The sequence below is a fragment of the Cetorhinus maximus genome, chromosome 2, assembly GCF_964194155.1.
Source record: "Cetorhinus maximus chromosome 2, sCetMax3.hap1.1, whole genome shotgun sequence".
NCBI classification, from domain to species: Eukaryota; Metazoa; Chordata; class Chondrichthyes; order Lamniformes; family Cetorhinidae; genus Cetorhinus; species Cetorhinus maximus.
In genome coordinates this window covers 178960285-178974376 of record NC_135880.1, presented here as the reverse complement: position 1 = coordinate 178974376, position 14092 = coordinate 178960285, and the positions used below count along the sequence as shown (strand labels likewise).

General features: G+C 45.5%; 1 protein-coding gene across 11 annotated transcripts in view; it reads right to left on the bottom strand.

The window, feature by feature from the left end:
• trpm3 (transient receptor potential cation channel, subfamily M, member 3) overlaps positions 1-14092 on the bottom strand; it is a 141108-nt gene that overhangs the window by 56892 nt on the left and 70124 nt on the right. For 10 of the 11 annotated variants that reach the window (XR_013573410.1, XM_078529734.1, XM_078529666.1 and 7 more), the window contains 2 exons: positions 6938-7038; positions 775-909 (listed from right to left, as the gene is read on the bottom strand). Coding sequence is in view for 9 of the 11 variants with exons in the window: in XM_078529734.1 (XP_078385860.1) it covers positions 775-909; positions 6938-7038 (236 nt within the window). In the remaining 2 variants the exon portion in view is untranslated. Of the gene's footprint in view, positions 1-774; positions 910-6937; positions 7039-11258; positions 11482-14092 lie in introns of those variants that run through there. The other variant, XM_078529710.1, reaches the window with a different exon arrangement.

Below are 14092 nucleotides of genomic sequence, written 5' to 3'. Positions count from 1 at the left end.
AGAGCGCAGTAACAGAAACATCACATGCACTTTGCAAAACAATAAGGTTATTATCTGGAACACAGGATCCTTGAGTGAGGCATCCTGTAGGGTCTCCAAGTAATGTTGGGTGGCAGTGCGATGGAACTGGGTGAGGCAGCCCATGACAATAGCCCTCAGGAGGCCTGTACCATGATCTTCAATTAGACAATTAGCAATCTATTTACAGACTCAGCTGTGGTTCTACAGGTGGCATTAGTGCCTCGGAGTAAATGGGTTGAAGTCCCACTCCAGGCACTAGGTACAGGCTGATACTCCAGTAAGTACTGGGGGAAATGTCTCATCCTTTGGAGGGGACGTTAAACTAGGCCCCATCTTCCCTCTTGAGTGGAAGCAAAAATTCCATGGTGCTGTTTTGAAGAAGAGCAGAGGAGTCCTGGTGTCCTGGTTAATATTTATCCCTCAATCAATATCACACAAAAAAAGGGATTGTCTGGGTCATTATCACTTTGCTCTTTGTGGGATCTTACTGTGTGCATCATGAGAGGGAGGTTTCATCTTAAACAATGTGAAGATTAAATAAAACCCTGGAAATTTGGCTGCTGTGTTCCCCACATTACAACAGTGATAACACTTCAAAAAGTGCTTCATCGGCTTTGAAACTCTTTGGGATGTTGCTGAGGTTGTGAAAGGTGCTATATAAATGCAAGTCTTTCTTCAGAGTGGACACAGTCATTGTTTTTGTGCTGTATAAACTGGATTGGGAATAGCAGGCTGTTTTAATGAATTACTCACGGTGTTGTAGAGCTCCTCGAGCCTGGAGATAGTGAGGAAGCGATGCATGCTCACCCCATTCTCAATCAGCAACTTCACAAAGTCCACACGGTCCAGGACTAGAGCATCAAGCATGGCCTGCTCAAGGGAGCCCACCTAAATATCAACAGCAATTAGATCGAATCACAGTGACTATGCACACAAAGGAATCAGTGTCAGTTTGCAACTAAAGTAAACTTTTCGCCAATCTATTTCACAGAACGATGGCACCCACTCTAACATCTAACATTTTGGGGGCCTGAATTTTGCAAAATGGCACCTGTAAGTATAGGCGTACCAGGTAGAATTGCCGCAATAAATTTTAAAACATATGTGACCATGTGTTAGTCTGTACAAGGCCAAGGAAATGATATAAAAACAGAAAGCGCTGGAAAAACTCAGCAGCATCTGTGGAGAGAGAAACAGAGTTAACGTTTCGAGTCCAATATGACTCTTCTTCGGAACTGGAGAAAGGCAGGAATGTGATGGGTTTTATGCTGTTGAAAAACAGGGAAGGGGCAGGTGGAGCAAAAGAGAAGGCAGCGATAGGTTAGAGGGCAGGGGAGATTAAATAAAACTGTCATAGGAGGTTAGGTCTGGGCTGGTCCTAGGGGGATGTGGGTGTGGGGGGGAAATCACACTCTATGGGTCCCCCGTAACATTTTTACACAACTTTCCTCTGATGTCTGGGCCCCTGAGCGCGTGTGTGAAAAGGAGTACCAGCAGCGTCTCAGCTACCGATCACTCGGGTACAAGCACGCACTGCACTACTGACCATGATAACCGTGTCACACGTAAAACTACACCTTGGGCAGAATTTTACCATCGGCGAGCAGGGGGCAGGGCCCGCTCGCCGATGCGTAAAATGATGCGGGATGACATCAGGCGGAACCCCCGATGTCACCCCGCCCCATTTAAATTTTCAGGAAGGCGGGGGCGCAGCAAAATCAGCTGTGGGCCCGCCGACCTGTCAATGACCAATTGAGGCCATTGACAGGATCAATTAAGCAATTAAAGGACCTGCCCGTCCAACCTTAAGGTTGGCGGGCAGGCCAGGAGCCCCGGCGGCAACTAGAAAAAACATGAAACCTCATCCACGGGTGGGATAAGGTTTCATGGAGGGTTTTAAAAATTGTAATAAAGTTATTATGAAAATTATGAACATGTCCCAACTCATGTGACATTGTCACATGAGGGGACATGTAAGGGATTTTTCTTTTCTCTATTTTTAATATTTTTAAAAGTTGAGCCGATCTCCCTGAGGCTGCACGTATTCAAAATCATGATGGTCTGGACAGAGACAGGGAGAAACTGTTCTCATTGGGGGAAGGATCCAGAACCAGAGGGCACAGATTTCTGGTGATTGACAAAAGAAGCAATGACGACATGAGAAAATATCTTTTTATATAGCAAGTGGTTCCGGACTGCACTGCCTGAAAGTGTGGTGGAGGCAGATTCAACTGCTGTTTTCGAAAAGAGAATTGGATCATTATCAGAAGAGGAAAGTTTTGCAGGGCTGTGGAGAAAAAGTGGCACTAGGTGAATTGTTCTTGCAGAGAACAAGCACAGACACTACAGGCTGAATGGCCTCTGGTGCTGGAACCATTCTATGATTCTAATCCTTGAGCAATGGAAACATTACATCTTTAATTGTCCATGAGAAACGATAGAGAAACATAACGCTATACATTTATTAAGTGACTATGGGGAGGAACCTGGTATCAATAGGCTTGTGTTATGAAGAGTCAAGAGGAAGGCCAGAACTGATCTCCAAACTATCTAATTAATGAGTAAACAGATGATATTACACACACTGATTGAAAAGCGATTAACCAAAGAGAGTTACAAGGTGTTGACTTAATGCTGTTACTTCAGGACGATGCAGTTAAATAGATAAATGAAGTGGCATTGGGTGTACTTTTGGAGTTGACCCTGGTGAGACTGTTATAAGCATTCACGATGACTGAAGAGTCTATGTTCTATGAGTGTAATGTTATAGTTGATACCTATACCTCATAGACTGGATGTAAGGGGCTGTGCTTCATTAACTCACTGAATTGATTCAATAAAGAGTATTAATCGGATATTTCAAGGGTCTCCAGTCTTCAAACTTGGATTGGAAGCAAAGGATGCAGGAAAACAATGTTAATTGCAATGCAAACTGACCTATCAGGAAAGAATGAACAGGCTGAGGCTCTTTTCTTTGGGAAATGTAAGGCTGAGGGGTGACCTGCTAGAGGTTGTTAAAATTATGAAAGGGTTTAAAAGGGTAACTGAAGAGAAGATGTTTCCACTTATACTGGAGACTACAACTTGGGGGTCATCAACACAAGACAGTCACCAAGAAATCCAATAGGGAATTCAGGAGAAACTTCTTTACCCAGAGAGTGGTGAGAATCTGGAGATCACCACCACAGGGAGTGGCTGAGGTGAATAGCATAGATACATTTAAAGCTGGATAAACACATGAGGGAGAAAGGAATAGAATGATATGTCGATGGGTGAGTTGTAGAAGCTTGTGTGGAGTATAAACTCCAGTGTAGGCCAGCTGGGTTGAATTGCCTGTTTCTGAATTGTTCCTATAATTCTTGTGTCAAAGCATATTAGGAATCTCTAACAGTTCTGAGTCAGATTATTATCAAATTGTGACAGACTTGAACAAACAGAACAGGTGCTAAAAGCATCCATGAAGCACTCAGTGCAGAGTTTCCACTCTTTGATGCATTGAGAATCCAAATCAGGCTGTAGAGGGTGGTGTTTCCTAAGATACCACCAAATCATTGTTAGACTAGAGAGAGAGAGAGAGAAAGAGACAGAAATAGGGAGGGGGTTTTGCTAGAGTAAATAAGGGAAAACTGTTTCCACTATCAGGAGGGTCAGTAACCCAGACGTTTAAGATAATTGGCAAAAGAAAAACAGGTTGAGATGAGGAGAAATGTTTTTACCCTGCAAATTGTTGTGATTTGGAATGCGCAGCCTGAAAAGGGGATGGAAGCAGATTCGATAGTAACCTTCAAAAAGGGAATCGGATAAATACTCGAAGAGGAAAGAATTGCTGAGCTATGGGGAAAGGGCGGGTGGGAGTGAGATTATTTTGATAACTCTTTCAAAAGAGCCGACACAAGCAGGATGGGCTGAATGGCCTGTGGTGCTGTAACATTCTATGATTCCTGACTTGAGTAAGATTTGATGTTATTGGATGTTAAAGAAATGGGTAAAATAACAGGCTTTAAAAGGTTCATCATTTAACCAGGGGGAGTATTATAAAAATGTTCTTTCCATAAGGGTGGAATTTTACTGTTGCGGTGGGGGTGGGGCTGTAAGATGCGGTGACCCATGCAAAAGCCCACTGACTTTGGTGGGACTGTAAAATTCTGCTGAAAGACTGACTGGAATATAATTTTTAAAAAAAGAGTTGTCCCCACAACAGCTGAAAATAAAACACACAAAATCTCCTATGTACGTTTATTAAAATTATATTGGAGAAACTGAATTGGAATAAATCAGAATAAAATGATTCTATTGGATCCAAGGGCAGTAAGAGTAAGATGGTGCATTGATGACTGCCGGTTCTACAAGAGAATTAGGATTGCCAACTCTGGTTGGAATGATCGCTGGAGGTTTCATCATGTGACTTGCCTCACGCTCCTGTCATTGGTCACCCAACGCATCCAATCCTGTGGCACCCTGCCTTCCCATAGCCAATTGGAAAGCGAATAGGCTAATTGGTGGCTGATTCTTCAATGTCAATCAAATGACCTTTTTCCTCAATTGTAAATATTTTTATCAAGTTGTTTAGCCAGGATGAAACAAATCACACAATTTTCTTTGGTTCCCCAATGATATTTCTCAACTGGATGTTTGTCTTGGAGATCAGGTTCGATCCCTGGAGTCTGGAAGGTTGGCAACCCCAGTAAGAACTGATCCTGTCTAATAATCACTGGTCTCTTTCTCCCTTTTTCCTGAGGGCCTTCTATAGAATCCTAGAAAGGTTACAGCACCGAAGGAGGCCATTCAGTCTGTCGCGGCTGTGCCAGCCCTCTGCAAGAGCTATTTGGCTAGTTTCACTCCCCTGCCTTTTCCCCATAACCTTGCAATTTTCTTCCCTTCAGATAATTATCCAATTACCTTTTTGAAAGCAACAATTGAATCTGCCTCCACTGCACTCTCAGGCAGTGCATTCCAGATCCCAGCTACTCGTTGGTTAAAAACAATGTTTTTCCTCATGTCAGCTCTGGTTCATTTGCCAAACAACTTAAATCCTTTGGTTATCCAGACTCCTCATGATTTTGAACGCCATCTATCAAATCTCCTCTCAACCTCCTTTTCTCTAAGGAGACCAGCCCCACCTGCTCCAATCTATCCTCATATTGGAAGTCCCTTAGCCCTGGAACCATTCTTGTAAATCTTTTCTGAATCCTCTCCAATGCCTTCATATCCTTCCTAAAGTGTAGTGGCCAGAACCAGAAACAATGCTCCTGTCGAGGCCAAGTTAGTGCTTTATGAAAGTTCACTCTAACTTCCTTGTTTTTGTACTCTATGCCCCTATTTTTAAAGCCCAGGATCCCATTGTGCTTTAACAGACACTTTCTCAACCTGCCCTGACAACTTCAATGCCCTGGACATGAATGGAGTTCTCTGTAACCATGATATTGGCATACCATCCCTCTTTGACCTCCTGCCCCCTCCACAAAACTTGCCAATGTTGACCATGCCATCATCTTCCATTTCTTCCTCCCTGTTGACAAGATCCTTAGGAAGTCTCTTGTCACTTGGTAGTGCAGAACTTGAGTATTGCTGACAAAAAGCCGCACACTTACACTTGCTAGAAGCTTCATATGCAGGACCTGTCCTCTGCAGGCAAAAAGAACATGTCCAGACATTGCAGCTTTTGCACCCTGGAGCATTCTCCATGACAATGCCTCAACCAATCAGAGTCACTTTGCCAACCAATCAACATCCTTTTCTCATGCAATATAAATTGTTGCTTCCTTTGAAATTTGGCATTCATGCATCTGTCCTGATGGGTGCAAGACAGAAAGCTTCAGCAATATGTCTCTATTTTCAGCAATACTCGAATTCCCTTGTGTGTCTACTTCTCTAATTGCAGGCAGCAAGTGTCTAGCAATGGTCCTCTGGACTTTCTCAGTCCCTCTCCACTCCTATATATTTGAATATTTCTACACACAAGCGCAGTAAAATAGGTTGGTGTGTAAAACAGGCTTTCAAACAAAGCCTGCCTCTTTCCTGATGGGCAACTCAAATTAAAATTGGAGCTTAACCCTCCATCACTTCTGTCAACCCAATTCATACCTCCATGGTCAAGCTGGCAATAGAGGTATGAGTGGATCAGTCAAAACTTCTGTCAAACTGGCATCAAGTTTTGGATCAGTCAAAATTTCTTCAGCTGAAAACTGAAGCCATCATTTTTGGTGAGCTTTGCATCGTTGACATTGATCCCACCTCTCTGACCACTTGGTTAGGTTGAAAAACACCCCTGTGTACAACCTCATCGTTCATGTTTAACCCTGAAGTGAACTCCATACTCTTGTCACCTTCATATTCAGTAGCCCCAATCTGTTCCATGCTGGCCCTTTGCTTGGTTGTCTCAGGTTTTCAACGCTCTCCTGCTCTTCATTGTATCTTCAATGCATCAAGAAACATCTCACCAATTGTCACCGCCCCACCTCCCCAGCTGCTGGGTTTGAATCACTAAAACACTCACTCCCAACTCTTCACAGCAGACCAACCTCCAGTTCCTCCCTTTAGCTACACTCCAGTTAGAGTTAAGCTCACTCACAACCATTACTTACTCGGGCCTAGAGTATTTCTAGAATATTTGTGGATGCAGTGGAAAGTGTTCCTTACTGACTCAAGTGTTGCACACAGTATAGATTCAATTGCAAAGCATGAACACCTGAAAAACTTGCAATTGAAAATGTCTGAAGCTTAAAGAGAGTGGAAGAGAAAATTGGAAAATGTGCATAATTTAATAATTAAGAAAGATTTCAAAATGTCTAACTTGTAGGAAAAGGAAGTTGAAAATATGCAATATTTAATAAATCGTAACACGATGAAAATGTAATACTTGCAATGGATCTTCTGTTTAGAAAACAAAATGTGAAACAACAGTCATTTACTGTACCGGCCACTGTTGTCCATAGATAAAGATTTGGCTCCGAGCTATGTCCACTCTGTTCCAGGCCAGAGCTAAACTGAGCTGGTCTGGTGCTGAGGCATTGGCTCCTGTTTACAAAGATAAAGGGAAAATTAAAAAGAGGGTTAACAGCACCTTGTAATTAGTTCTACACAAACACTGCAAACTTCCTCAGTATTTCTTCTAATCAGCTGCCATATTTAGCACCTTTAATGTAATGAAATGTCCCAAGGCACTTCACGGAAGTGTAATTAGTCAAGAAGTTGACACTGGGCCATATCCTGGGGGTTACCATTGACCAGAAACTGAACTGGACTAGCCATATAAATACTGTGGCTACAAGAGCAGGTCAGAGGCTGGGAATCCTGCAGAGTAACTCATCTCCTGACTCCCCAAAGCCTGTCCACCAGCTACAAAGCACAAGTCAGGAGTGTGATGGGATACTCTCCACTTGTCTGGATGAGTGCAGCTCCCACAACACTCAAGAAGCTTGACACCACCCAGGACAAAGCAGCCTGCTTGATTGGCACCAAATCCACAAGCATTCAGTCCCTTCACCACAGACAAACAGTGGCAAAAGTGTGTACCATCTACAAGATGCACTGCACCAAGCCTCCTTAGACAGTGTCTCTCAAACCCACAACTGCTACCACCTAGAAGAACAATGGCAGCAGATAGATGAGAACACCACCACCTGGAAGTTCCCCTCCAAGCCACTCACCACCCTGACTTGGAAATATATCACCGTTCCTTCACTGTCGCTGGGTCAAAATCCTGGGGCTCCCTCCCTAACAGCACTGCGGGTGTACCTACACCACATGGACTGTAGTGGTTCAAGAAGGCAGCTCACCACCAAATTCTCAAGGGCAATTAGGGATGGGCAATAAATGCTGGCCCAGCCAGCGATGACCACATCCCATAAATGAATAAAAAAAGAGATATTGGGATGAGCAGAAGTATTTTTTTAAGGAACATCTTGAAGGTGGAGAGAGAGAGGCAGAGATGTTTAGGGAAGGAATTCCAGGGCTTAGGGCCTAGGTAGCTGAAGGCACCATCACCAATGGTGGAGTGATGGAAATTGAGGATATTTAAGAGACCAGAATTGGAGGAAGGCAGAGATCTTGGAGGGTTATAAGGGTGGAGGAGTTGACAGAGCTAGGGAGCAGCCAAGCCATGGAGGGGATTTGGATGAAAATTTTAAATAAAAAAAGAAAATGCTGGAAAAGCTCAGCAGGTCTGGCAGCATCTGTGGAGAGAGAAACAGAGTTAACGTTTCGAGTCCGTATGACTCTTCTTCAGTCTGCTTCTCTCTTGAAACGTTAACTCTGTTTCTCTCTCCACAGATGCTGCCAGACCTGCTGAGTTTTTCCAGCATTTTCTGTTTTTATTGCAGATTTCCAGCATCTGTAGCATTTTGCTTTTATTTTGATGGAAATTTTAAAATTGAGGCATTGCTGGACCAGGAGCCAATGTAAGTCAGCTAGCGCAAGGGTGATGGGAGAATGGGATTGGCTGTGGATTGGGGCATGGGCTGCAGAGTTGTGGATGAGCTTTCCTGCAATGGGACTTTAACCCCCAACCTCCTGACTGAGAGGTGAGACCAGCTACCCACTGAAACCAGGCTGGCAGCCAGTGTGGAAACTCCACCCCATTATCTGTAACACAACTGTTTTGCCCTGTCCTTCAGAAACTAGGAGGGGGAGGGGCGGACATTCTCGAAATCTGACAATATTTGCAGGGGAGCCTCCCACGTAGGAGAGCGTGAATGAAGATCAGGGTTGCGAATAATCACACAGTGACTTGTGGTCCACTCCTGTCCATTACAGCTGCCTGAATGTTTTTGAAATTTCAGTCCCGTGCACATATTAAGGTGAGGATTTTGCCCTCTTCGGGCAGGCCGACCGCTGTCTGCAATCAGGGCTGGACCGCTCAGCGCTGTCTATGTTGGGGGGGGTGGGGGGAGGAGGGCAAGAGCGTGGGTGCGCGCAGGAAAAGCTCCCTGAGGCACAGAGCTGCCTCGGGGAGATGAACATTTTTCAAAATAAAAAAATAAGTGTTTCTAAAATGCTATAAAACATGTCCCCTTGTGTGATTCTGTCACATGAGCAAGGACTCGTTATTAATTAAATTTTAAAGTTTTTATTTTGTTTTTTATTCGCTGTTGGAAACCTCATCCCGCCCATGGATGAGGTTTCCTAAAAAAAATGCAGAGGCCGCTCGGTCTTTTCGCCTGCCCCGCCGACCATAAGGTTGGACGGACAGTGAAAAATTTCTTTCAGTTACCTTTTTAATGGCCTTAACAGGCCTTCTAATTGTCGGCGGGCATGCTGCCAACTCCGGCGGGCGCCCACCCACCGAAATATCACGCGTCATTTTACGCTTGGTCGGGTTGGACGTGCGCCCGCCAAGTTAAGGACTCTCCCCTCAGCGTTTTAACCTGTTTATTTCCCTCGTGCTTATTTCTGAGTGTGTAATTCTATAGTGTAATGATACCAGAGGAGGACATTAATCAGGTGAGACGTGCTCAATAGTCTTGTTCAATGTGCATTACTGACAAAGGGTAACTATTCAGTGTAACCCGTTGGCTCCTAATTTTGCATTGTAAACACTTGAAAGCCCATTGCAAAATTATTTAGATTTTCTTGCATTTTAATTCCCTACAGGCTTATTTACGAAGCTGACAAGTCAGTTAACAGCTCTGTAGAGAATGTGCTTCTTTCTGAAATCAGCAATTACTACAGTGTAAATAAGACACAATTACTACAGTGTAAATAAGACACAATTACTACAGTGTAAATAAGACACAATTGCTACAGTGTAAATAAGACACAAGATGACACACCGTGACTAGCATGTCTTTCGAAATCGCCCAGTGCAGCTTTAAATCAAATAATGGTGTTCAGTGGGAATTGTTCAAACAAGTATTTTCACAAGTGCTGTACTGACTTGTGCCTGGGATGAAATTGCTTCGCCTCGTGCCCATCTTCTTTGTTTTGGGTGGAGAATTTGCGTCACGGGGAAATGGTTTCGGGCCGTGGTTCCCTCCACAATGCGTCAGGTGCCTTGGATGCACACATGAGGGCCCCGAGTGCCTGTTTTAGGATCCTGCTCAAAAACCTGACACCAGCTGCATGGGCCCGTGTTCCAATAAGGGGAATGGATGATTGTTTGAGCCCCACGCTGCCATACTCGGGTTGCCTGGAGTGCCTGACTGTTTGCGCTCAAGGAAACCGGAGCATGAATTTTACGTTCTGAGGTCAGGCGTGCGGCCAACCCAGCCGCATGTGAAATTGTGCGGAATGACATTGGACGTGTGTCCTGACGTCATTGCGCACGCGAGCAATATTGAGGTCAGCGGGCCAGGCTCCAACCCTGCGCGCGCCCGCCAACAATTAAAGGGCCAATTAAGGCCATTAAAAAGTCTATTGTCCACGATTTTACATGGCCTGTGTGATTTTGCGCTCATCACACATGCAAAACGGGCGCCTAGCAGAGATACTTGGTGCCTCAACCACCTCTCACACTGGCAGTGATCTCCTGAGGTCAAGTGCCCATGTGAGGGCTTACAGGCCCAAGCGCAACCCCAGGAACCCCCATTCTGCTCCTGGAGCTGCCTCTCCATGAGAGTCGCCGCCCTCTCAATGGAGGAGGCAGAGCGCTTGCTGCTGAGGGTCAAAACAGTACTCATGCTCTGCATGGACGCCTCCTTGACAGAGACATGGCACGCATACCCTCAGGAATCTCCATCAGATCCTCCTGCGCATCCCGCTGGGCATCCAGCACCTGCCACCGAATGGATGCCTCCAGAGGCTCGTCATCTGCCTCGGACTCAGCGTGGTCCTAGTCTCCAGAAGTCCTCCGACTGCCAGCTCCCTGGGGACTATTTGCTTCCACCTGCTCCTCGTGCGAGTGTGAAGTGCCCTCACCACTGTGCACCGACATTCTAGCCGACGATCTAATGCCCACTGAGGTGCTTGTATCTACACTGGTGCCTGGTGCAGAGAGGGGGTGTGATGCAGGTGCATCTGACAGGCACTGGTCCTCCAGCATCAAGGGTAGCTCCTCGGGGTGCTGCACTCATTGGCTGGATGGTGTCTCTAGGGAGAAAACGACATGTCATTAGTATTAGTCATCACACTGACACTGTGCATGCCAGCCTGGCTGGTGAGACAATGGAGATCTGCAACATGGTGCCATCATCTTTCAATGAACAATGGGGACTCCAGATTTGAGGTTTCCATTACAGGTGAGACAGCACAACAATGTTTACACACTCCGACACACTCACATCTGTGCACTGCACTCTTACCTTTGAAAGCGACCCCTGCCTCTCCATGACCAGTGGACCAAGCTGGGCATTGGCACTCCATCTCTAAGGCACCCGTCTCGTTCCTCATCAATATGAGCAGATTTGGGGGCCCTCCACCTGTCCTTGACCTCTCGATGTTGTTATGGCTTCTCTTCCCCTGAAAGGACAGAGGAGCATTGATTAGTCCACTCTCTACCTGCAGCGCCATTGCAGCCTGGCCAACCCCACCTGAGGAACAACTTGAAAGGCACATCCGAGTCGTGGCCCTCAAGCCACAAAGCCATCAGGCCAAGCAGCCAGAGCTCACCGCCTTGTCTAGCGCCGATGTCTTTGACAGTTGGCACTCAAACTCTAACACCCCTGAACTCCACAAGGGGCTTGACAGCCCTTAACAGTTCTCCACACTGATCCATGCCAACTCGGTACTCACCCTTGCCGAGCGCAGCAGATCATTAAACCTTTTGCGGCACTGCACCCATGTGCACTGCACAACATCATGGCCGCTGACCTGGGCTGCCACCTCTGCCCATGTTTCCTTGGTCAGGCGCGGTGGCCTCCCCTTGCCATCCCTGGAGATGAGGGTGTCTCGCCTGGCACTGACCTCCTCCACGAGGATTCCCAGGCACTCATCCGAGAACTGGGGGCAGCCGAGTGCCCACAGGACTTGCCCTCGTGCCTGGTGCGTGCCCAGCAGCTGCAGGTGCCATTACTGCTCAAATAAAAAGCATATCCTCAAACAACCCCAAAGCTACAACGTGTCCCCTGGCAGTCTTCAGGGAGCTGCCTCTGCTGCTTGTATTCCACCACCAGGTCACCCAGCGCCTGACTGGCTCCCACCCCACCCGGACCTTCCGACCATTGAGAAGGCACGTTTCACGCTGGACGGAACCTTAATCGGCCGACTTGCCTGAAATCGCGTTGGAATCGCGATCCCACCCGGGAGCGGATTATTTGTCCGCTCTGGGCCTGCTGACTTGGCGCGCACGCCAAGCATGAAATTCAGGCCCGGGGCCTTCATGCAGCCTTACATCAGTTACATAGGATTTAAGCAGAGAAACAGGCCAAACAGGTCATGCCGGTGTTTATGCTCAACACAAGCTTTCTCCCACCTCGACGTCATCTCCCCCAATCAGCAGATCCTTCTAGCTTCTTTCTCCCTTATGTGTTTATCCAGCTTCCCCTTATGTATCTATACTATTCACCTCAACCACTCCCTGTGGTAGGGAGTTCCACATTCTCACCACTTTCTCTGGGTAAAGAAGTTTCCACTGAATTCCTTACTCGATTTATTAGTGACTATCTTATATTGAAGGCCTCTAGTTTTTAACTCTCCAACAAAAAGACTTTCTCTATGTCTACCATACCTAATAATTATATTATTAGGATTGAACTTTGATCTTTAGAGCCTCTGATGCTAGAGCTGGAGTGAAAACTGAAGTTGCATCTCACCAAGTTTTAAAGTTAACCTCTAAGACAAGTTGAAACTGCGTGATATAATAAGTTGTCACAGACAAAATTTAGGTTTTTTTATTAATTGTCCATAATCAATGTGTTTTTATGTGTGAAGTTCGTGTGTTATCTTACTCTATGAATGATTTGTCCTAATTTAAATGACTTCAGCAGCAAGCTTTTTTGGATTTAAAAATAAAGATTATTTATCATACACTTGTCCTGGAGGTATAATACACAACGCCCCTCACACACAAAGACTAAATACAGATGAAGAAAACGATGTGGAACTCCCTACCAGATTCAGTAAGCCTTTTACCTGGTCACCGTATACTGTACATTGTATAATATTCATCAGAAGGATTTCTGTGAGACGATGTGGTATTAGATTAGCTGAGATGTTTCAAAGTTCCCTCAGGCACATCCAAAAAGCGAATGATATGGTTACAATCTGGAATTATTTCAGTCTCTTTCATAGCCTGCAGTTTCTTAGATGAATTGATGCTTTGGCTGGAGTGGGGATTTTGTAAAAACCCAGGATTCTCAGTAAGCTGTGAGACTTTTTGTAGTTGAATTGTCAGGAGGTCAGCTCTCAGGTGAACTTGGAGTTGGAACAGGTTAGGGAGAGTGTCCTTCTCCCACTTTCAAGGTATAGCTGTATATTACCTTGGCTGCAAAGTCGTCTTGCAGCTAGTTGATGACACTCCTGATTTTAAAAATTCTTTCTCGAGATGAGTGCATCGCTGGCAAGGTCAGCATTTGTTGCCCATCCCTAATTGCCTGTGAACTGAGTGTCCTGCTAGGCCATTTCAGAGGGCACTTAAGAATCGTCACATGTAGGCCAAACTAGGTAAAGACAGCAGATTTCCTTCCCTAAAGGGGCATTAGTGAACCAGATGGGTTTTTACAACAATTGATGATGGCTGTCATGGTTAACATTATATTCCAGATTTATTAATTGAATTTAAATTCCACCAGCTGCCATGGTGGGATTTGAACCCATGTCCTCCGACCCCCTCTTGCCCCCGGAGCATTAGTCTGGCCTCTAGATTACTGGTCCAGTGGCATTACCGCTATGTTCCCATCTCCCCATGAGATGTTTCAGAACAGCTTCTGCTGTTATTTTTAGAAGCAGGGAACAGACATGGCTGCCTTATCCCTGTGGCCTGTTTCTAGCCCAAAGCCCTTTTCCAAATGGAGTGGTGTTTTAGACTAGTAAACATTCTGCATTGTAGCTTTTCACACTCAGACAGTCAAGTCCGAGTTTCAGACAGCCCAGGTCTTTGTGTTTGTGATGAGGTGCCAACACAATACAATGAAAGATCGATGGGAACCATTTCTATTGCGTTTCAACGTCTCTATTGTCCAAGCAGAAAGATAAGTTG